This window comes from Impatiens glandulifera, chromosome 5 (genome assembly GCF_907164915.1).
Source record: "Impatiens glandulifera chromosome 5, dImpGla2.1, whole genome shotgun sequence".
Taxonomy (NCBI): Eukaryota; Viridiplantae; Streptophyta; class Magnoliopsida; order Ericales; family Balsaminaceae; genus Impatiens; species Impatiens glandulifera.
The window spans coordinates 11,551,027-11,577,487 of NC_061866.1; the positions used below are offsets into that span (position 1 = coordinate 11,551,027).

Here is a 26,461-nt window from a genome sequence, read left to right on the forward strand (position 1 = left end):
TTTGAGTAAAAAAAATTAGAGTTCGACAAATTCAAACTGTCAACAAAAATAATTTAAAAAAAAGATAGAGGTTTGCGATTCACTCAACCGGACAATTAGTTTCACGATGACTAAATTGGACCTTAAATTCGGACACTAAAGAATGTCTTCGAGAATCAAAAAGATATCAGTGTTGGAAGCATACATAGAGAATATAGCACGACTTACTGCATTTGCTACTTGTGCAGCCAAGAGGGTCTCCTTGTTGTTTTAAATGATCAAATGACGACTATTTTTGTTTGTCCAAATCATTTATTAAAGTTTGCGTCAAAGTTAATCTTGATCGTTTATATTAATGATTTTTTTTCATTTTCTTTCCCTCGATCATCTTTGTAAGTCATTTATACAATTGAAATCCGCAAGTATTAATAGAACGACATCGCGAGTTTGTAAAATGAAAAGATTCAAAAAAAAAATTCTAAACACAAATTCATTTTTCTTTTCAAAACCAACACATATTTGCTAACTAGATTACATACATACACAAATTCGTTATAGAGTCAGAGGATTAACTTTAATGATGTCTAAGTACCCTTCATCGAATCTATAAATATTTGAGTGAGTTAGGCTAGGAGAAATTTTTACCAAATCTCATATCTCATTGATAAAATCACATAACAAAAAGATAGTGTTATACTTTTAAAACAATTTTTAATTTTATCAATGAAAATTGAAAAGCTCATACAAAATTCCAAAAAACTAGAGATCAAACCAATGCCTAAAGCATAAGACCCGGCCAAATCGCTTGCCATCATGGAACCCACGAGCTAGCCCATGACTCGTCAAGTATGATCCGTGATGACCTGTATTAAAATAATAAGAATAAAATAAACATGCATGAAACATAACAAGAACACAACCAAACCGAAATATACAAAAAGAAACAAAAATGATTGGGCTAGAAAAAGAAAACATTTAGATTATGATAAGTTTTGAAAGCTTAGGGCTATTTATTTCAACTTAAGATTGATGAGACTACTAGATCTTATTGCTTTCAAAAAAACAAACTTTATGAAATAGACAAAACTTACAGCTATATCTTGGACCCAGTCCGGTTTACATTTTTTAACCGGCCAGTCCCTATAATGACGTGTGCATAGACATAACCACAAAAAAATTACCATCAAATGTCAATTTCAAACCTTAAAATAACAACAAAAGATGATATTTTTAGGCACATCATATAATCTCCCCTATATATAAAACACACATAATTAATCAACTCATAACACAAACAAATAAAACCACTTCTACAAAAAAAAATGGAAACCATAGGCAAATTTGAGCACAAGTCTCATCATGTAGTACTAATCCCATACCCAGCTCAAGGCCATGTTAGCCCAATGCTAAAACTCGCAAAACTCCTCTACTCAACCGGTTTCCACGTCACGTTTGTCAACACCGAATACAATCACGCTCGCCTCCTCAATTCCCGAGGCCCTTCAGCCCTTGATGGCCTGCCAGGTTTCCGATTTTGTACCATCCCCGATGGCCTTCCGCCTTCGCCCAATATTGACGCTACTCAAGATATCCCTTCTCTATGCAATTCCACTTCCAAGAACTGTTTGGAACCTTTCTCGGAATTGTTAGCGAAGATCATGGCCTCAGATGAATCTCCGCCGATTAGTTGCATCATTTCAGATGGTGCCATGAGCTTTACGCTCGATGCAGCCGAGAGGTTTGGGATACCCGAGGTGCTCTTTTGGACCACTAGTGCTTGCGGATTTCTTGGTTATACTCAGTTCGATAATCTGATGAAAAGAGGCATAATTCCACCTAAAGGTAAGTGTTCAATTCTATTGATTTCATCCATGCTAGTTAATTGGTATAACAAATAATATTAACTACCTTCAAAATTCAACAGAAATAACATTGAAACTTGGTTAGAAACTGCTCAACTTATTTGAAAAAACAAATGTTGGGGTTTACTTGTATTCACAATACCATTAAAAAAATATTATAATTAAAATTGAAACTATTGTTTTATTTTAATTTTTAAGATTAACTTATAACATGGATGATTATTTATTTATGAAACAATGAATAATTAAAATAAAATAAAATTGGGTCCTTGTTTTTCTTGCCGTCCTTAAACCGTCTCCTAAACCGGTAAATGTCAGGGTCCCTATAATATCTCAAATAATACCAACTTTATTAACTCATCAATCATGAAAATATTTTATAGAAGATTTTAAGTGTGGTTGTGTTGACTTAAAGTCATGCAATGAGATTATGCCCTAAATTAGGGTGATAATCAGTCTCGAAGTTTTTGATTTGTTTAGTTAGAGGCATGTTTTTTTGGTTTTGCCCGATCACACTCAATTATGTGGGAATACTAATAAAGAGTATATTTTATTCAAATTTTATAAAAAAAATAAATTTATTTCTTTAAAATAAAAAAATTTCAATATATTACGATATATATAATATTAAAATTAAAAATTTGTTTATATAATTTTATCAAATAAAAAATTAATGTTTTATATAATAAAGTATAACGGTACCACGGTGATTCTAGTTGGGATAGAGATGGTATTAAGAAATAAAATAAATAAATGGACGAAGTTAGTAAACCTATTCTCTGCCTCACAGAGAGGACCACAATGTTAATTGTGGTGGACTTAAGTTTAGTAAAAAATGTACCTTATATTATAATATTTAAATAAATTGAGTTATATTCGATTTTAAAAGCATAAAATTTATTTATAATAAAATCTATATTTATATTATTAGCTAAATCTAATTCAATATAAAGTGTTAAACAATCAACAAAAAAAATCTCCTTCAATTTTAATACAAAGTTTTGTTTTCACCTCTTTCATTGCTGAAAATGGTTGTTCCGTAGTAACGGTAAAAATATAATGTTAAAACTAAGTAAACATTTTATCAAACAATTAGAGTTCAATTATAAAAAAATATAATAAAAAAATAAGTGGGTCTAACATGATAAATTTTTAAGGTTATAATATTCAATCAAACATAATAAAATCAGTGATAAATATTATATAGATAATTAAGTTAACAAATATATCATTTAAGAGATAGAATTTAGGGAAGAAAAAATGAAGATAAGATTCTACCACTTTTAGAAATTAGAAAAATAAATATCAAAACTTAAATGAAAATAATTAGATAATAAAAAATTACGAAAATATGAATTAGTAAAATAAAATTTAAGACATTCTTAAAAACTATTTTAAATGACTTATACATGAAATTAAGAAGGAAATTATTATTAGAAATATTGTAGAATATATATATATATATATATATATATATATATAAAAGAAAAGAAAATTGGAAAGAAACTAATGCCTAAGGAGAAGGATTTCTAATTTTAAGGAAAATTGGAAACCCTAAACCCTAATTGCCATCTCTACTAGAAATAGTTGATTCTTTATGGATTGACAACTTAATTTCGACAAATCATTCACCAACTATCTATATCTCTTCTATAGCTTCTTAATAGATCAATCTCTCAAAAGCTTTCTATATACTTTATTTATTTTTTAAAAAATTTTGTGTAAAAGAAAACAAAGATCATAAGTTTCTCATTAAAATCAATGATAATGCATATGAATGTGCAAGTCAAAAGTATGAGGATAAGAAAATAATTTAATTTATGATTAAAAATATTCTAAAAGAAAATAAATGAAAAAAATATATATTAAATACACATTTCTCTTGTAACACTTAATATGTGAATAATATAGATTTGGTTGACTTAAGTTCAAACAAAACTTAAATTCAAATTATGTATACATAGAGAAGATGGGATAATTGTCAATTAAAATGTTTCTCAAACTAATAAAAAGGATTAAAGTGCTTTATTTATCTATAGAACACAAAAATAAATTTCTTATTCATTGTTTCTTATGTGTATCCATTCGTTAGACCTCTGAAATAACCCTAACCCCGCCGTTACATTTTTTTAGAACGTATCAACCCACAAATCAACTTAACGAGTCGTTGTTTGTGATGCGAGTACCCGATAATTTGTATTGTTCTAATATGTTTAAATTTTATGTGTATTTAAATGAATTGTATGTTAATATATTAGTTAATTTGATTTTCTTATGAAGATGAAAGCTATTTAACAAATGGATATCTAGACACAATATTGGAGTTCATATCCGGAATGAACGACATCAAGCTAAGGGATCTCCCTTCCTTCCTCAGAACCACCGATCCCAATGACTTGATGCTTAACTTCATCAAACGAGAAACATCCAGAGCTTCAATGGCTTCCGCCATTATCATAAACACCTTCCATGAATTAGAATCTCAAGTTCTCAACTCACTTTCCTCCTTCCTCCCCCCAATTTACTCCATCGGTCCACTCAACCTCATATCCATTAAACCCACCACCGACGAAATCCTAAAATCCATCGGTTCAAATCTATGGAAAGAAGAAACAGATTGCATTGATTGGCTCAATTCCAAAAAACCCAGATCAGTAGTTTTAGTAAACTTCGGTAGCATAACAGTCATGTCATCCGATCAAATGAAGGAATTCGCATGGGGTTTGGCCAACAGTGAAATACCCTTCTTGTGGGTAATCCGACCGGACCTGGTTATCGGAGAGTCGGCTATGTTGCCACCGGAATTTGCATCGGCGACTAAGGAAAGAGGGAAGTTATCGAGTTGGTGTCCTCAAGAACAAGTTCTTCAGCATGAGGCAATTGGTGGGTTTTTGACACATAGTGGATGGAATTCAACCCTTGAAGCGATTTGCGGTGGGGTGCCGATTTTGTCTTGGCCATTTTTTGCAGAGCAACAGACGAATTGCAGGTATTCGTGTGTTGAATGGGGGATTGGAATGGAGATTGATAATGATGTGAAGAGGGAGAAAGTTGAGATGTTGGTTAAGGAGATGATGGAAGGGGAGAAGGGGAAGGAGATGAAGATGAAAGTTATGGAATGGAAGAAGAAAGCAGAGGAAGCTGTTTTAGGGCCAAATGGATCTTCTTATATTAACTTTCAAAAGCTTATTAAATCTATTTAGGTTGATGAATAGTTTGTTGGTTTATGACTATATGAATGAATCATGTCATTTGTATAAGGTTGTGTTTGTTGAAATAAATGTCAAAATATTGTTATCTTAATAACACTATTCTTATCTAACTCGCTAAAGTAATATAAGTGGTAGGAGTGGTTTTTAAAAACATCCAAAATCACGAGTTTGTGAACTTAAAACGTCTTATGATGAAAGGACGAAGTCACGATTCTTACTGGTTGCCTTAATTATATTAATTTTTTTTATCTAATATAACCTAATATCGTTTTCACTTATTAGATATTTTTGTTTTATATATAGCAAAATTATCGTTTTCACTTATTAGATATTTTTGTTTTATATATAGCAAAATTAGAAAACAATATTGTCTTTAGGCATATTAGGTTGACGTTTTAGTGATGAGTAGATTCATAGGCTGCCCTTAGTGTTGGTTTCCCTGGCCCATAGATTTGATGAGTTTACCCTAGGACTAGCCCAAGCCCAGAGTGGAAGTTATGGAGGTGAACCAACCTCAAAATTTGGGGTCCTAGTCTGAAAAAAAAAAAAAAATCTAACTTTTATGTTATTTTGAAATATATAATATTTTTTATTTAAATTAAAAAAATAATATAATCTAGTTAGTTAAATATTATAAAATACCTTTTAAAGTTTGTATTCAACTTGAACCAAGGTTCTATTTTATGATAATGGAAACAAGATAGTTGACCAAAAACATAATACAACGTTTCCATAAATCTTTCCACAACGATCCAACAAATGGTTATGAAGGTTATTAAGATGATATATGTGTAAAAGAAATAGGCTATTTGATGAAGAAACTAACATGTCTATATTTGAATATTTCATGATATTAATTAGGTCTCAATTTCACATTCCACTATATAACCTATAATTTAATACATTTATACTATCAATTAGTAGTCAATATTACTAAGACGAGTACAATCCCAAATGAATAATATAATTACATTTTATTTATAATATGGTAAAAAATAAAAATCAATAATTTTTCTATTATGATTTAGATATAATATAGTACTATATGTCCATTTAGAATTCTTAAAAGAAGGGATAAATTATTTACGACCTTCTATAAATGTAAATGTAGTGATACTTTTCATATATACATTTATAATTTTTATTTTGAATTTTAGAAAATTTGACACTTAATTATTAGAGAATTTAATATTTAATATATATATATATATATATATATATATATATATATATATATATATATATCCACATAATAATAATTTTCTTTTTTTATTTAAAATTGAGAATAATTTTTAATGTCTTAAAAATCACTCACCATTTAAACTACTTGGTAGATATATATAATATTAATGAAAATTTAAAGTTAATAGTTTGTTGAGTGCATTCATCATTTAAAATAAAATTTGATTTTTTTTTTTTAATTTTTAATATAAATTAATCATTTTAAAAATATATATATATATATTATAAATATCATATAATTGTAAAGAATTAGTTAAATAGAAGTTTATCTATGTTTAATCATTTATTACTGTTAATTACTTTAGGTAACTTATTTGTATAAATTAATTACTTTAAGGACCACAATGCTCTTTTATAATATCTTGATTTAATATAATAGGAGATCTCACATATTTAGCAAACTTTATTTTCTTAATTCCATTTCTAAACCTAGATCTAAAATCTCTAAATTTTTAAAGTTTTTTTTTTTATAAACAATTGAATACTTGTTTAAATTTATTAATAATATAAGTGAAATTAACACTACAAAGAGGAGATGATGTTTTTTTAATACTCCCTCTTTTAACCTATACAATTAGATAAATTTATATATATATATATATATATATATATATATATATATATATATATATATTATAAAATTTATTAAAATCTCGAGTTAATTCTTTTAACCTTACAATTTTATAATTTCAAGATAAGATTAAATAATCTAATTTAAAATCTCGAGTTAATTCTTTTAACCTTACAATTCTATAATTTCAGAGAAGATTAAATAATCTAATTTAGGTAAACTCTTTGATTATTAAATTTATGATAATAAAATTTACTAATTTAAATTATTTTGATTTTGCAAGTTATACTAAAAAATTAAATTTATATTTATAAATTAAATTATATATATATATAATATTTATCCAAATAAGTGAATTAATATAATTAATTTTATAAATATAACATTTCATATTATCATTTGTTATTATTATTATTTAATTAATTTATATATAATTATATATATTTTTAAATAGTGAATTTATAAAAAAACAATAATAATATATCACTAATATTATTTAAAGTGAACTCTCAATTTTTCAATTACATCCTCAATTTAGAAACTTATAAATAATTTTGATTCTACACATTTTTTATATTTACAATAAAAAAAGTGATTTATTTTATAAATTAAAAATATATTATTTATTTAAATAAATGAACTAATTTATAAATATAATTTTGTATAGTGTCATTTATTTATTATTATTTAATTGATTTTATACTTAATTATATAGTTTTATTTTTATTTTTAAAATGGTAAATTTATAAAAAGAAAAAAAAATAATATAGAACTAATATTGGTTAAAATAAACTCTAGATTTTATAATTTTAAAATTAGTCACTTATTTTAAATAAATTTTTAATTTTGTTAAATAAGTTAAAATACAATTTTATACCTAAAAATATTTATGCATTATTGTATTAGTTCCTTATTAAGGAGGCATAAACAATACTTCTCATAACTTGAATATACTAATAAAAAACAAAACAAATATACTGATTTAAATATAAATAAAATCACTTTCAAATTTATTTTAATAATTTTTTGCTTTTATTTTAATAATTAAAAAAATAAGAAGAAAAACGAGGACACGTCCTTAGTAAAAGAATATGCAAGATATACACACGTGATGTGTTAATTTATAAATCTTAGAGGGCTTGTTTGATCTTAATTTTTAAGAACTCTTTTTCTGAAATAATATTATTCCATAAAAAAGTTATATTATTTGAAATTTGTTCAAGATAAATTATTAAAAAATAATTATTTATTTATTTTTTTAATTTAGAAAATTAGCATTACACACCGTGCAATAAATACTAATTATTGACAAAGTACTCACTTGTTAGGATAACTCATTTAATAAAAATATTAGATTATTTAGTTAAATTTATTAATTATTTCAACATAAAATTGTGTATTGTGTAGTAGTATCTAATATGAAAAATATGATTTTTTATTTAGTTAAAGATTTAAATCTCATTAAAAATAATTTTATGAACAATTTAAAAGTAAAATAAAATTGGGGGCAGACCAATCCTCAATATTAGTATCTACTATTGGCTACCCTAGACATATTAATTAATTTAATCTTAATCTTATTTTTTTTAAATAATTAAATTTTTTTAGATAATAATTAAAATTATTTTAACTCAAAACACTCTCTGATAAATTATTTTGACATATTACTCTACCATGACTTGCTAGTCATTATCCTTGGGCGAATTCCTGAATACACTTTAAAGGTTCTAAAGTGCGAAATGAATAGTATTTGGTTATTAAGAAACCAATAGGTTCACTTATTACCTAATTGAGAAAATTAAATTTTAATAAAAATAAAGTCAAAATATTTAATATATTTATTAATAAATTAAATGATTAAAAAGATATGTGATGTAATAGAAACATAATTTTAAAAATCCCACTAAAATGGTTCAAATAACTAAAGTGATTTTTCAAATAAATAAATAAAAAACATTCCAACTCTAGTCTGAAATTACACAATCTACTAGTTAAAAAAAACATAATCTAATTAGGACAATAAGAAAAAATAGCTCAATTTCCTTATCTATCATATTAATACTTATTAAGTACCAAATTCAATAGGCGTTACTAAAACAAACAATTAATCCTCTCTAAAACACCGCGTAATTTGTTACTTTATTACAACCTTCCATTTAAAAAACAAACCTCCACGTGTCAATCCATAAAATGCGCTTAAATTCCACGCGCCATTAATCGCGACTAAGGTCAGAATGTTTCCCATCTATATAGTCCTCTTGTTTGCTTAACCAATTTCACCAACAAACTCTCTCTCTCTCTCTCTTCTTTCTGTCATCGAAAAGAGAAACAACAAAGCGGTTATAATGGCACCGAAACAGAAAGTTTCCGGCGCCGTCGCCGTAACCGTTGCCGGCGATACAACGGCGGCGAAGGAGATTCGTTACAGAGGTGTGAGGAAGAGACCTTGGGGTAGATATGCGGCGGAGATCAGAGATCCAAGTAAGAAGAGTCGAGTTTGGTTAGGTACTTTTGATACGGCGGAAGAAGCGGCTAGGGCTTATGATATCGCCGCTAGAGAATTCAGAGGCGTTAAGGCCAAAACTAACTTTCCTTCTTCATCCGAGTTAATCGCAAACGCTATGATTATGAACAATAACAACAAGAACAACAACAGCGATCGTAGCCCTAGTCAGACGAGTACGGTTGAATCGTCAAGCTATCCGCAACCGCAACCGCTGATCTCTTCTTCATCTGGTCTAGATCTAAACCTAGGTCATTTTAGCAGCGTCGGTTACTTCCCCTGTGTTATACCTTCAGCTCGTCCGTTGTTCTTTCTTGATCAAATCACGAGATCTGGACAGAATCTGTTCAGATTGAACCGTCCTGCGACGGAGGCGGTGGAGTTTCATACGGTACAGAGTGAATCTGATTCGTCTTCGGTGGTGGATAACAATGATTCTGGACGAAGTTCATTCAGGAAAGTTCTAGATCTGGATCTAAACTTGCTACCATCGGAAGCGATTTAAATTAAATATCGTTTTCTATTAGTTTTGATTTTGTTAATCCAGAATGGAATGGATTGGAATGAATCTGATTTAGATGAAGATGAAGATCATCATATGATATGAAGAGCGATTTGCTTTTAATATGTATTGTGTTCTTATCTGTATAAATTGACCTTTGGTTTTGGTTTCAATTTTTGATTATGATAGATTTACTTCATCCTGTTTGTTTTTGTTCATTAGAACTTCAATAATAACATGAACAAGGAAGAAGATGATGATAATGATTATATAATATTTTGAATTTTATAATTATTTGATATTTTAATAGATAGTTAAATAATTTAATTATTTAGTAATTTGAGGTGGTTTGTTTTAGGTTCAATTTATTTGTAAATATGTAAATTTACATTATCAATCCTCTAAGATAAAAATCAGTCATTCAAACATAGTTATTTGATAAAAAATTAAAATAATAATTATAGAATTTAATTTTGATACAACTAGCTCAATCTTTGAAGGTTAGATTATCTTATTTTAACTTAAAACTCTTAAATGAAAAATTAAATGTTTAATTTTTATCTTTTTAATAGTTTTAATATGATTTTCTGAGTATTTAAACTAATCTAGTGTATTTAGTGAGCATGTTTCATGTGTGAGTCTAACGTAGTTTTTTCTTAACTGCGAAAAGCTTGAGAACTAACAATTTTTTTTATCAAACTCATTTTCTTCGATTTTGTGGGACAATGTAGATTTGGTTTCCACTCTAAATGTTTTGTTTAGGTTATCAAAATTTTATTTTGTTTTGGGTGAAAATATTTTATTTGGGTAGTAGACTATCTTGTAAAACAAATTTATTTAGTTGGGAATTTTTTATTATTCTTTAAATATAGAATATAAATCAAATTAATTAGTACTATTATAATTAAGTTGAAAAGAATTATATATTTTATTTGAAAAAGAAAGTGATTAAAATAAAATAATTGTTGGATGAGTCAGGGGGGAGTTTTGGGGATAAAATGGGGTCCGCTGAGGTCTTGTTGATGTGTACGGACAAGTGAGGCTGTGAATAATAAGTGCCCTTAAGTTGAGGAGAGGATGACGTGGATAAATCTGGATCTTCCAATTGTTGTAGAATAACCGATCAGGCGGCTGACTTTCGTTGTCTTTTTGTCTTTAAAATATAATAAATAAATATATATAGATAGAGAGGACGGCACCGACTGCCGGCCAAGGCTGCTGCTTTTATTATAAAAATAAAAAATAAAATGTAGGCGGTTTTATGGGGGTGCCAAATGTATGTATGTAAAAAAGGGAATATATATATATATATATGTGGGGCCCAATAGCAGTAGTAATGCCGTGTTGACGAGATACATGTCGGGAGCGGTCATGTTTTCACGTGTTATTCTCTCTCTTTCTCTCTCATCAAAACAACGTCACCGTCCATTTTCTCTCTCATTTACTCTCCATTAATTTCTCTCTCTTTCCCTCTTTTGTCTTTATGTTTTTAAAGCTTGTTTGTTTGATTGAATGTTCATTATTTGGGAGATTTGTATTAATTGTTTTTAAATATTTTATAAAACAAATAAATAAAGTTTTAATGGTTAAAAATAATATATAATGAAATCTTGAGTTTTTTTTTAAAACACCTCAAACTACTTATTTGGATTGGTTTAAAAAATTATAATTAATATTATTTGATAAGAAGTAAAATTTTTATTGATAAAAATATTTAAAGTTATTAATATATAATTTTTTTAAATAGAAAGTATTTTTAGTATTTTAATTTATAAAAATATCTTTAAATTGTGAATATATTGTTAGAATAATTTAATCTAAAAATATATATAAGTTTAATATAGTATTTAATATAATAAAAATTGATATATTAATGTTATATATATATATATATATATATATTATTTCTAATTAATTCAAACCCTAAATATATTAATTAAAATGATCTTATATTATGAATGATTGAATTTATAAAATGAGATATTAAAACATAATAATAATTATCAAATTAATCTAATTATATATATATATATATATATATATATATATATATATATATATATATATATATATATAATAGGGTCATATTTAAATTTATTACAAACTAGTTCAAATTCAAATTGCAATCACCAGAATAAATTACTATTATAGTATTATTAATGTATTAATGGTGATAAAATTCAATATAGTCAAACTAACCATTAGCCTCAATGCTATTAAAGGTTATAAATATTTAGTGTATAAAGTGATAAGAATAGGTTGACAAATTATAGCCTTTAAAACATTTCTTTCCATGTATTGTTTTAAAAAAAATAATTTCATAATCTCTTTAATTCATCATTTTTGGACATAAATTTTTGAATTAATAAATTGGGTTTATTCTTTTCTTATAATGTTTTTATTACATTGAGGCCTGTATTGTGTAAATTTGATCACATTTTCTATATAACTAGAGTGAGTAAAGGGTTTTTGTCAAAATTAATTATCTACGTAGCTGATCAAATTTCTTTCACAAAGGTATTTACATTTTTAACTTCACTTATTATGTCATGGTCAATTTTTGATCGCCTATTGAAATTCATTGTCTTTCTCTTGTGTTGTTAAGAAATAACTCTCCTAACTCATACATTCGAGATCTTTTCGATAGTTTAATGAAAAGTTCCACATTTTCAAAAAAAAATCATCAATTGAAGTTCCTTCGTCTCAACCACTTTAATATTATATATATTGAAAAATCACAACAAATATGGATCTTTATTTGAGTTGAATAGATTATACATATATTTATAAATACTTTTTGAACTTGGGTGGGTGTTATGAGTGGTTTATATACTATGTATTTGTAGTCTATTCTATATGAGAGCAACAAAATAACTTTACTTTGTTGATGGTCTTGGGTATTATTTTATTGTCTTTTTTATCAATGTTCCTTTAAAAATTTATAGGTTTATTAGGATTCAGATTTTTTTATAGAACAAAGTTTTGAAAAAATCTCAAAGCACTGAAAAAACTCAACCATCTTAAAAATTATTTAGTTCATTAATAAAATAATAAACATCAAACAAGTTTTTATATAATTTTGGAGATTATGATTGATTGACAACCTCTAAAATAATTGTGTTGTAGGCCATTATTATTATTTTATTCGTGTTTATTAATATAACCTATAGTAGTAAGTAAAACTAAAAAATTCGAACCGAATTAATGAAAAATCGATTAAAATAAATATAAATTTACAGAACCAAGTTCTACCGATTCATAATTAACTATATCGACCATGATAGTTTGGTGTCGATTTATATAATAAAAAACTAATGGTTTAACCGACCATATATATATATATATATATTGATATATTAATAAATATATATCATTTTAGGCTTGAAGTAAATAATGGACATAAGGTAAGGATTCAAACATATTTATTATTTTATATATTTAATATTTATTTTTTTTAAAATTTATTTTAATTTAATTAATATTTTTATATTTATTTTTTTAAGTTAAATAATTATTTTATTACCTAATTTATTAGAATTTTATTATAAAACTCAATTGGTTTTTTCATACTCGTTTATTATATTATATATATAAATGTTATAAGAATACTAACTAATTTTTTCAATCTTCGGTTTATTATATTATATATATTTATTATTTTTTAAACGATTAAATTGATAAACGATCGAACTAATTTTATAACCGATCTTTAATCGCCAACCCACAGATGAAAATTTTGAAAAACAGACACCAACAGTTGAAATGATTTTTTCGATGAATAAATCGACCAAATTGAACCGAACCGCTTAGACTTCTAATATAATCCTTTTAAAATTTGAAGTTTGTTTAGAGTGAATCAAATTTTTAAAATTTTTAATTTTGTAAGTAACACCTTTACCACTTGATTATGTCACAGCAATTTACCAAGTTTAAGATTTTGGATCAAATATGAGAAAACAAATTTGTGATTTCTTATATCTAACCAATTATAAAAAATGTGGAGCTTTTAATTAATATATTATAGTTACTTGTATATTTAGGGTTTAGTTTTGCAAATAAAATATTTACTTATTATAAAATATATACACTTTCATAATTCTTTTTTCTTTTAAGAAACCAATTTTCTCGGTTACCTTATTCAGGTTTAATAAATATTTTATTCTTAAAACAAATAATAAAAAATTATTTATAAGTTATTAAATATTTTAAATAAAATCTTAAATTCAAAATTACCCCTTATTTAATGAAAACCTAAAATTTATAATTATTATATCATTTAAATTATTAATTAATAAAACATATTAAAAAAATCTTATACTCAAAATAATTTATTTGAAAAATTAAATTGCTAAACTAGAAACAAAATAAAATTTTGAATATTTTGTCCTCTTTCCTAATAATTTTGTATTACCTTCCTTAAAAAAAATATTTATCTCCTTTTTTTACCCTAATCATTATAAATACATCAAATATTATCACATATGAACTCAAAATATTGTTAATCACTACAAGCTGAGCAATTGCAAAATACAAGTATTGTTCTTTCTTCTCTTCATCTCTCCTTTTAATTCATAATAATACTTAATTAAGTATAGTTAAATAATTAATCTTCTACCTCTACATGTTTTTACTTTTCTTCTTCTTCTTGGGCAATGTTAGGGTTTATGATAGTTCCATCTTGATTGTCTGTTTTTTTAGGATTTATGATTGTTCCATCTTGATGGTCTGTTTTTAGGGTTTATAATGATACTATCTTGATTGTCTAGTTTTTTTAGGGTTTTAATGAAGATAAATAAATATTTCGATTAGGTTTATGATAGTTCTATCTTGATTGTTGTTTTTTTTAGATTTTAATTGATGGATAAATTTTCATACGATGAAAAGTTAAAATTAAAAAATAAATAATTATTATAATAATAATATTATATATATATAGTTGTACTTAAATTTAAATAGATCATATGTAATTTCTCTCATTAAATCAATATCATGTTTAAATCACCCTGTCATAATATATTTTATTTATTTAAACTGAATATTAGATTATAAAAAATAATTTAATAATATGAATACCAATTATATATATAAACTTCTTTTACCTAAAATTAAATATTTATCTGTATATAAATATACAAGCTTCTAAATTTGAATTAATAGATTTATTTTCTTATATTTGTGACCTAGGAAAATTTGAATATACTTATTGTTCCAAATACATAATATTATTATTTCCATTAATGATTATACTAATTAATCATTTCCATTTTTTTTTAACAAAACAGTAAAATGAGCACCACCATATCAAGTCCTAAAACAACATTAACTAGGGAAGATTCAAACTCAGACGCTAATAATTCCTTGGTTCCTCCTCGTCGATCCAACAAACGATCTCGACAAGAAAATGGCGTGTCAAGATCAAACTTCAAAGGTGTTGTGGCCCAAGCGAATGGTAATTGGGGTGCTCAAATTTATGCAAATCACCAAAGGGTTTGGCTCGGGACATTCAAATCTGAAAATGAAGCAGCATCGGCTTACGATAGTGCTGCCATTAGGCTTCGATGGGGCGATGCCCAAAAGAACTTTTCGTGGACAAACGACACGCGACAAGAACCTCTCTTCCAAAGTCATTACACAACCGAAGCAATTCTCCAAATGATCAAGGATGGCTCTTATTCGTTGAAGTTTGCCGATTTCTTGACTAGCAATAAATCCCCAAAAGAGATAAAATCAACAAGCCACAATGGGCTTATAAATGTTAACAATAGGTACGTGTTTCAAATGTTATTTCAAAAGGAGTTGACTCCAAGTGATGTTGGCAAGCTAAATCGGCTAGTGATACCTAAAAAATATGCATCAAGATACTTTTCTAATGTTTTTGAGGAAGAGAACAATGAGAATAATGAAGTTGACGACACTATACTTACATTTTTAGACACGTCAATGAGGACGTGGAGGTTTCGATATTGTTATTGGAAGAGAAGTCAAAGTTGCGTTCTCACTCGAGGATGGAATAGGTTTGTGAAAGAGAATAAGCTTAGCGAGAAAGACATGGTTATGTTCTATAAGTGCGAGTGCTCGGATGGACACAATAAGGGTAACACGTTTTTCATGATAAGAGTCACTTATAGCTCTTCGATGACTAACAATAATGAATCTGGTATAGTAGATAACTCTATACTTGAACTAGCATATTCAGGTAATGAACCAAGCAATATTGTTGATAATATTGATGGGGAGACGAAGAAAAAGAACGAGACAAGTAATAAAGTTTTAGAAGGAAAAGAGTTGAAGACGAATGAAACAAGTTTTCGACTTTTTGGGGTGAATATATCGGAAACTAAGTACTAATATTTTTTTTTATTCTAGCTCATTCTAATACAATTCATTTACTTATAATAGTTTTCTTGATTTTCTGTATTTTTTTAAGCTAAAAATAGTTATAATTCTTTTATATGTGCAACTATCATTTTTCTTCTTATTAAAGTTTTTCAATATTTTTGTATTTCATTCTCTAACAGATTTCTAATTACTTCATTCTATTACTATTATTGTATAAAACTAATTTTATATATAATGTAATATTTAACGGTAGTATTTTCTGAACGGATAATATCAAATGAATCGATTAATAGATCAAAATCATTTTTTATATCAATTGAATCAAGCGAGAAAGGACGTGATCTTGAACTATTATAAGTCTCCCAAATGTGTCAAGAACACAAAAAAGGTTAATTTTTGTGTATGCTCTTCGGATGAAAACGAGGCGAAGCTTAACAAAATTAAAAAAATATTATTAAAAATTATGAGAAGAGCGGCTAAAAGAAACAATGAACAACAATAAATCTAACTTGAAATAAAAACAAATAAGTTAAATTGGGGTGAGAACAACAATTTAAGACATGAAAATAATTTAAATGCAACCAATGTAAATTCAACCATTAATTTTAGTACCTGTTATTTGATATTTTGATAGTAAGTTTTCAAATAAATATGTTTGAAGGTTAAAAATTGAATATTATGATAGCATTATTATAGTCGTTTTTAATATACATAATTTAATATCTTTAAACAAAAATAATATATCTTCAATTGGGATTATTTTAATGATGATTTGGAGGAGTTGATAATGTTTTTTTAAAAGTATTTTAGTATTTTAATTAATGAATTAAGTAATTTGATATTCGAAAAAGCCGAACTAACCTAATAGAAGAGTTCACTCAAGAGTCAAGACATTATTATTATTTTTTTTTTTTTATAAATTCTAACAATTTCCTCAATATTATTCTTAACCGAAAAAAATGGAACTTTAAGATTATGAGCCTAAAACAATATAAATTAGAGAAATTATAAATTATCCTATTGGATATATATGCGTGACAATAACATCTTTAACAACCCAATTTAATTCCCAAAAATAATATAATAGACAACTCGAAATAGGGATTCAAACATATTTTACCATACTTACAAATCATTTTATGTTTAATTTCTGTCGCATAGAAAATGCCCATCTAGGTTCAATTGAGATTACTTCTTCTTCCTTGACCTCAACATCACTTCTTAACAATTTGAACTTCTCAAGAGCAAGTGAAGACCAACGTTGAGACTTACCAATGTAAAGAACCGAAAGTTTCTTGCAACCTTTCCTCAACGCTCATAAACCCCGATCACATACACAGTCCACGTGAAGCCTCTCCAACCTTTGACAATTCAGTCCAATCGATTTCCATCCAATAACATCAATATCCAAACAAAAAACTAAGTTCCACTCTTCCAACAAACAACATCCCATTGCAATTGCTTCAACTATCTCATTCCCAACTCTTCCGTTAAGCACATTCGTAAGTCCAGAACTCTCAATCTGGAGGCTAACCCATTCCCAATTGGGTTCAACCCATTTCCAACTATGCTAAACTGAAGACAAGAGATATTTAGATATTCAAGTCCACCTCCACTTACAATTGCCATTATGCCCTTATTTTTCAGTCTGCAAGATGTGGCTTCAAGACATGTTAGAGTCTCGGAACACCCCTTAAAGCCTGTTCCTGTTATCATATAACAATTAGATATCCTCAATGACTCAATTTCACGGCAATTCTGAGTCAGATATCTTATTCCGACATCAGAAATACCCACACAATATGAGAGATTGACTTCCTTCAATCTAGTGCAAGATTTAGTCAAAACATTTAGTCCTGCATCTGTAACATTGCTAGAGGAGACACTAATGATGGACAAAAGAGGGCAGGCAGATGCAATGGAGGACATTCCAAATGGAGTTAATAGATTAGAAAAATCTAGGTAAAGAGCATGCAAATTTGAGCCATACAATGCCAACTCTTTTAAGCAAAATTCATATAACTCTGTACATCCTGAGAGGGACAATGACTTTAGGTGGATAAATCTGATTAGCAATCTACAAATTTGAGACCAAGAAAGGTTGGTGAAACTCTGATTAATTTGTAAAGATTGGCGATGAAAATTTTGAACAGTAAGCCATTGATGGCAAGTCAAGCCAAAAGATTCACGATCTGAACTACACTCCAGCCTTTGGAAAATCAAGTTTAAGCAATCAACAGAAAGATGCATAATTGAAGTAGAGTTAACTCCACCTCCTCGTTCCATTTCAGATCTTACAACAGAGGGTTTTGTAGAATCAACAAAAAGTTTGGAACCCAAATCACAAGAACATAAATCAAACTTAATCAATACAGATCAATAGAGAAAAAGGGTACAATGCGTAAGAATGAAAGACACTTGATTTAAGCTTACTGTAATAAAAAGGGAAAATGGTTATTGATGAGAAGGGAAAATGTACATGGAAAACGCAAACGCAACGCGGTTGCTGTTGTCTTGTTTCTTCAACGGAGAAAAACACTGGTATTGTTCGTTGTCTTCCTATCTACCCTCTGCATTGCTTTTTGTGATTAGGGTTTGGTAATTGGTATTGTTGGTATCTTTATGAGAAGAACTATTTTCGAAAAAGCTGATCTTTTGTTTTTAATTCTGAAAAGACAACTTTTTTATGGTCTTTGACGGCTTGTCTTAAATGGGTAGGGGGATTTTACCTACAAATCTAACCATAAAATCTTATATTTTATCAATAATCAAATTATTTAATTCATTAAAAAAAATATATCAAATACCCTTATTTAAATATTTTATTGTATTAAACTTTTTTTTTTTAAATCCAATATTTATCGGAGATCAAACTGAGCTTTAAGTCATATCGTCAAGAATTAATCAATTAAAAATACCATTAAAATGTTGTGGAAATTGCAATAAATAAATAGTTCAAATATATTGTTTCAGATTTGGTGTTTCACCCTGCATCACCTTCATAAAAATTAATTATTTTATTGAATTAGTCATAATTAATTAAGAGAATGAAAAATTAACCTATATTATAAAAGTGGTGAATGGTCAAATCTGAAACAGTAATTTGATGTGTAAATAAAGACTCATTATACCAAAAGAGAAAGTCTATGGTGTAAATCTATACTTTTAAAATGGTTCAAATTAATATGAAGTTGTGATTTTTTTTTTGTTTCATTTAATCTAATTTAAGCTAATTTAAGCTCTCTTAGGAAGGAATACAACATTGACTCTCTCATATAACACAAAACAAAAATTTTCTCTCTACGAAAATTGGGAAAATAAATTGGGAAAATTTTAAACTCAAAGAAGAGAGAGAAAAACTCTAGAGATACGATTAGTACGGTTGATACATCACAATCGACGACACCATCAACACGGTTAGCACAACACAATCGACACGATCAACACGAACGATACAATTCGCGAAGTAAGTGCTGATAACCTTAAATCTCTCAGAATTCCGTTGATAGCTTTTTCTGGATGCTTATTTCCTAATTACGAGTGTCGATGTGTTCTCTAATCTTTGGTGTTCTCGGAGGTTGCTTTTTGAAACGGTTTTGTCGCTAAATCTTTAGGGTTTTTGAATTGCTCTATTTTTGTATTTATTCTGCTTTATTATTTGTTATCTTCTTCAACAATGGGGAAAAAGAAGAGTAATAAAGCTAAGGAAGTCAAAGAGTTTGTTATGGAATGTCTCAAGTAGATTGCTGAAAAAGTCATTCAAGAAAAACATGACAAAAGCAAAGGAAAATCAAATGTTGTGGAAAATTCTGAAGAAAATAATGTAGGAAAGTAGGGGAAGAAGTCTTCTGAAGAAATTAATGTAGAAAAACAAAGAAAGAATGAAGGAGTCTGGAAAGTTGGTTACAATGAAAGAGTCAATCTGTTTGGCCTCAAAAACCAAATCACCAAACTTCTGATACATTCTAAAAAGGAGAGATTGTTCTTAATAAGAAGAAAGTTCAACATATAATAATTCAATTCAATATTCATTATCTTCAGACTAGATTTGCTGAAAATGAAGAATATGAAGAGATAGTAAATTGGTCAGTGGCTATAATGAGGGAGTTGATGAAGGCCCCTAAATCGAAAACCTATACTATCAAGAGCAACTCTACTTGGAAAATAAATGAGGTATGAAATAAAAATGTAGAAAAGAAAGATGAAGACCATGCCTACAAAGGGAAAATCTTTTTTGGGATGTTAAAATAAAAGTGGAGTACTTAATTCTCCTTTTGAATTTAAACTTCTCAATGAAGTAAAAGAAAAGTGCATAAAAGAATAATAAAATGTGGTGGTAGAGTATCATTCTCAATCACTAAAGAAGCTTTAATGAAACAGTGGAAGGAAAATGGGCTGGAGAAGATCTCTACAAATATTCATGATCTCTATTTTCTTCAATTCAAGAATGGGTCGAATCTGTATGACATTCTGGAACATGGGCATACATATTGGATCAAACTGTATGAAGTTGGAAAGATGGTCTGAAGATTTGAACCTATTAAGTAAACCTAAGGAGACAACACATATATGGTTCAAACTTTGGAATATCAATGCACACATGTACAAAGTATAAGTCATTAGTCATTTTGTTGGGTTATTGGGAAAACCATTATACATGGACCCAATAACAGAAGGAGGAGAGCATTTATCTTTTGCTAGAATTAGCATAAAGGTGAATCCTCGTAGCACATTGCCGAATAATATGACAATTGTCGACAGAAAAGGAAAATCTAATGTCATGAGAATCACTTATGAATTAGACCGGACAGATGTGCATTCTGCAATACTTTCCAGCATGCCATCACGAAATGTGCTCAAACTATGGAAGATGAGCAGAAGATACTGAAAGACCAAGAAACAAAAAATCAGCAAAAAGAAACAGGAGAGTCTGAAAGAAAAGAGAAAAATGTAAAGGAAGAGAAAAAAAATAAAAACTAAGGAGGATTCTGAAAATGAAGAAAACAATGAAATTGAAGAAAAGATATTAAGGGGGTTTCTATTGAAGAAGAGAATAAAAGTAGCAATGAAACAGAGAATGAAGAAGATGAAGGAAGTTAATTCTCAAACAAGTCGAGCTGTAATATATGAAACCATAGAGGAAGATACTCAAAATAATCAAGCTGAAGTAGATGTTATCAAGGCTGTTACAGAGGATACCATAGATGAAGCTGAAGGAAGCAAAGACAAGAATCGTAAGACTGATCTAGAAATTTAAGTTGAGAACAACAAGGTAAAGAGCCCGAAAATCCTGAAAAATAATTCTTTCTATCAAACCAGAACAGGTTCATATAAAGAAAAAAATCAAAATAAGAATATGCAGTATTCATCAAACTCTCTAAAAAAAAAAATCTTTCTCTAAACTTTAATACTTTGAAGATTTTTGTCTTACAAGAGAGGGTCCATGATGGGATACATCAAATCCCTCCTCTTGTGCATGACTTAATTACATATTCTCATATTTGATAGACTCTTATTTAAGGATATAAAACATTAATAAGAAAGAAATTCACAATGTGCTCAACATTATCGCTAAAAGGGGCTAAACAAAAATCGAAAAATCCCAACTAGCTAGTAATTTTTCATACCGACCATGACCGATTTGAATAATAAAAAACTGATGATTTAACCGACCGTATACATGTTTTTGATATATTTTTGAATATATATATCCTTTTATCCTGGTGATAAAGATTTTTTTATGATAATTTATTTTAGTTTGAGATTCAAATCTTTTCACACATATTTATTACTTTATATATTAAATAATGTCTTTTTTCTTTTTTTAAACTTATTTTGATTTAAATAATATTATAATATATTTTTTTTTTCCAAAAGTTAAATATTTTTTTATTATCTAATTTATTAGAATTTTATTACACGACTTAATTAGTTTTTTATTCTTTAATTTATTATATTATATATATATTAATATTTTGTCAACGATTAAATTGATAAACCGACGTTTAATTGCCAACCGACGGATGGAGATTTTGAAAAACTGACACCAACTATTTAAAAGAATTTTTTAATGAAAAAATCGACAGAATTGAACCGTTGGTATCAGTAATAACATAGAGTTTGTTGGACCAAAATCATGAAAACTAACTCCTCTCAACTCTTCATCTAATTAGCCATGTGACATTTTCAATACATTCAATAGAGTTGTTATTGGCAAGAGTTTTTTTCAAAAATAAATGATAAAAATAGTGTTGAATGGTTTAATTCTTGTATGTAAACTTATTTTTAATATTAATTATATAAACATAAAATTTGATATACTCCAATTTATCATAATATTTATAATTATAAAATAATATTTTGAATTTTTAATTCAAAACAATCTAAAGGAGTCAAAGTTAAATTAGGGTTAATTATTTTGATAATTAAACTCTAATTAGGAAAATTAATTAAAAGACCAAAAATAGTTTAGAATTAAAATATTGTATTTATTTTATTCAAATTAAACTCAAAAGGGATTAAAATAATTTAATTACAATTTTAGATATAAGTTAGGTGTAATTTATAACCTAAAATAATTAAATAAATACCCCAAAGTACCCAAAATAAAATACCCAAAAATAAAATAAATGAACATAATTTTTATTATGTTGTCAAAAATATTTTTGTGTATTAATTTGGTGAAGAAAAATAAAAGAAAAGGTTAAAATTTGATGTCAAATAACCTTTTATTAAAAATAAAGACTAATGAATTAGCCGAAACCGGGGAAATAAGATACAACCAAAAACTGGGCCATCAGATGAGCATTAAATCTCATCCAAAGACCTAGACACGCCCGCGTAGCAAGCTGTAATAGAGACAACGCGCGCCCGGCCCGCAACGGAACGACTAACTCCCGTTAGCTAGGACGATAACGGAATGCTAACGGAATGCAACGACGCATTTTATTTAAACGAAACAACATCGTTTTGTTCATCTTCTTCGCGAATGTCGGAGAATTGCACCCAACGCCGGCGACATTCCAGAAGCTTTATCTCCGCTATGCATCCTTATCCCTCCAAACTTCGCCAACGTGCACGTCTGTCCATCGCCTTCAATTCCCCTAGGATAAGTCCTACCCTAGAACTAGGCCTGCGAGGACAAAACATAAATCAAAGGATAAAGTTTAAGAAGCCAAATTGAGCACGAATTCGGCTCCGAAACCGACCTAGTTTGAGTATAAATACTCATATGTCTCCTTCTCCCAATCCATCGAACAAAATCCAATAATCATGGTCTACTTGAAGATTTTCATTGGAGCTCCAACGACTAGTTTTTGAAGAAAATGTTTCGGTGATCATAGCTTTGATCCAGAGCTTTAGAAAGCTTCCTTAAGATCATTGGAGTGTTCTCTAATCACAAGTAAGCTTTCAGACCATCTGTAATTCAAGTTGTAAATCAAACTTAATTTTTTTAAAGTTCGATCGGGTTGATCTTATTATGTGTTCAATTTTATACTTTTTATAGTTGGAATTGATCCTTAGATGATGTCCAAGCTTTCTGTCGAAAGAGATTTTATCAATTCAACCTCAATCAAAAAAACCCAAATTTAATTTGAAAATCCAGAAAATTTAAAATATGTGTTCTTGAACTTTTAATCTTGGATTTTGATTTAAATAGCTGCCTAACATTTTGTAAACATGTTATTATGAATTTCAATTGATACTACATACATCTCGATCATGTTTGATCGAACTCAAATTTAAAAAAAATAAAGTTTAAATTTTAGTTTGAAATTTTGTTACAGAGGTTGTTTTATGTTCTTGTTTTGGTCGTGTTCGATCATAAACATTATTTGAATGTCGTTAGAACAAGAATTAGACAATGAGATGACTTAATTCGAAAGTTCACAAATTTAGCTCTAGAAATCGTTTGAAAAATCAATCATCTTAAGGTTCGATTCATCGGTTTTAGGATTAGGAGTTATGATCCCCACATCCAATAGAGTTTATAGCAACTTACTGATCATATTTTCATGATCTGTATCAAAAGATACAAACCTACAATTTTTAGATCAAATGAAGAACATTTGGTGGTCTTGGACCGAGACTTATAAGACCGAGGACTGAGAACCCTTGGTCCTTGCCAAAACTAAGGACCGAGAAAATCGACATATGACCGAAACCAAGGACCGATGTTCTTAAGTTAGGACCCGAGTCCTATGACCGATACTTTTGAACTATGAACGACAAATCCGACCGAGAAATTTCACCTAAGACCGAAAAATCTGACCTGGGACCGAGACTCCCAAGTCCTATGACCGAGAAATCCAGCGTTGGGACCAAGCATCCCAAACCTAAGAAAGAGGATCCTACCCCAGGCTAGTCAAGGAACCGATTAGTTTTTACACCTAGACCGGTAATTCCAGTCAATGACCGAGTCCTTGGCACCCTAACCTAGGGACTCCGGTCCTCCGACCGAGTATTCTAAACCCCGATCAAGAGCTTCCTCGGTCTAGACCGAGTCTCTCCATTCCCAGACCGACAAAAATCGATTTGACCCTTAGGTCTTTAGTCATAAGCCTGTTTCTTCCACATTTCAAAACTCAAAATTATTTTTTTAATTTTGGAACCCCAATCTATTTTCAAATAATCTCGAGAAGTTAGAAAATGATTTCAAAATATTTTCGGGATATTCATAAACAAATATTTTGACTAAGGCTTTGTTTGGAACTTGTTTTTAAAATTTTAATACTTTTCTGATATTTTTTAGGTTTTTTATTCAATCTTTTATAACCTTAATCTCAGGTACGCACCGTCAAATAATTTTGTACAATTATTTACATAATCAAAACATATCTTTGTTTATAACCCCTAGACTACTAATTTGAAAAAATAAATGTTATAAATAAATCTTTTGATAGATAGACTTTAAAAAAATAAAATGGTCTCAATGGGCGCGGAGGACATAGCGCGTAAGCCCTTTCCAGAGCGTAACCAAATAACGAACCCTTTATGAAAATTCCAGTATAAAGTACGTTTATACACGTACATTTTACTAATTTTTCTAAAATCATTTGACAACTATATTTTCAAAAAAATAATCTTTTATTAAATTAATTATGTTTAATTAATTTAAGTAGGATTTCAAGTGAAGTCATCCTTTGGTTACAACAAATCCAAATATTATTAAAATTTGAATAAAATTAATATTTTTACATAATTTATTTTTAAAGTTGTCAAGTACTGTATCTTTAAAAATAATGTTTTATTTTAGAAAAATGAATAACGAACCAAGGTTGAAACCATCGAACATCGAGTCACCTCGGTTTTCCCGTATTGTCACGTATCCTTCAAACACGTACTAAACTACGTATTAAGAATTTTCTCGAGGATTACAAGTTCTATAATCTTTTTTTAAATTTTGAGTCAATAAAATTATATTTATATTTAAAGTATTGAACAAATTAAATAAGAACCGGGTTTATTTCCAAAACAAGAAGGAAACTTTGGAGTTCTCGGTGTGTCCTATAATAAAAAAAGTGTAAGTAAACCCTTTAAACCAAACCAAAATCGTTCAAAATAAATCGAAACTGATCAAATCAAATCGAAACTGCTCAAACCAAATCGATTATCAAACCGAACTGGCCAAACCGAATTCGTTATGATTTCCTTTTTACCAAACCGATCTCAATGGTTCGGTTTGTCGATTCAACGTCAATGAAATCGCTCAAACCGATCAAATATTTAAATAAGACGAGAACAAAATTAAGATACTGATAATGATAAGTAATGTATTATAAATATTAGATTATGACACACCCTTAAACCCTTAAAGTAATAATAATAATGAGAGAATATCATGAACGTAAAGACTTGTTAAGACCATCTCCAACCGAAAAAACCATTTTTAAACTCATTTTGATGTAAATGTCACATCAATCAGTAATTATTCTTTAACCGAAAAACTCATTATCAAACCCAAAATAATATTCTTCTTTACATCAATTTTTATAACTTTTTAATATCACCCCATATATTTTACATTGTTATAAATTACACCACATCATTTTAATACCAATCCATTATTTTAAATTTAATGATAAATTAATTATAAAATTTCATTAAAAATTTAACAATTACAATACTCATACTAAAAAATATACACCTAAAATTAAAATAAAAATTATTCGTACAAATAAAAAGGAGATAAATTTTCAAAATAAAAATTATTCGTATTTTGTGTATTATTGTAATGTATTTTGTAATTTT

General features: G+C 27.9%; 3 protein-coding genes and 1 pseudogene across 3 annotated transcripts; 3 read left to right on the forward strand and 1 right to left on the reverse strand.

The window, feature by feature from the left end:
- The first annotated feature begins 1,259 nt into the window (after positions 1-1,259).
- Positions 1,260-5,159, forward strand: LOC124940342 (7-deoxyloganetin glucosyltransferase-like). The gene is made up of 2 exons (XM_047480855.1): positions 1,260-1,821; positions 4,122-5,159. The coding sequence occupies exons 1-2, from the start codon at positions 1,302-1,304 to the stop codon at positions 5,042-5,044; spliced, it is 1,443 nt and encodes a 480-aa protein (XP_047336811.1). The 5' UTR covers positions 1,260-1,301; the 3' UTR covers positions 5,045-5,159.
- A 3,993-nt stretch (positions 5,160-9,152) lies between these two features.
- LOC124940117 (ethylene-responsive transcription factor 4-like) lies at positions 9,153-10,157 on the forward strand. The gene has a single exon (XM_047480602.1). It carries the CDS (start codon positions 9,212-9,214, stop codon positions 9,872-9,874), a length of 663 nt encoding a protein of 220 aa, XP_047336558.1. The 5' UTR covers positions 9,153-9,211; the 3' UTR covers positions 9,875-10,157.
- Positions 10,158-15,157: 5,000 nt separating this feature from the next.
- Positions 15,158-16,219, forward strand: LOC124939009 (AP2/ERF and B3 domain-containing transcription factor At1g50680-like). Its single transcript, XM_047479527.1, has one exon. It carries the CDS (start codon positions 15,158-15,160, stop codon positions 16,217-16,219), a length of 1,062 nt encoding a protein of 353 aa, XP_047335483.1.
- A 1,007-nt stretch (positions 16,220-17,226) lies between these two features.
- LOC124940592 lies at positions 17,227-18,628 on the reverse strand (annotated as a pseudogene).
- Positions 18,629-26,461: the final 7,833 nt, after the last annotated feature.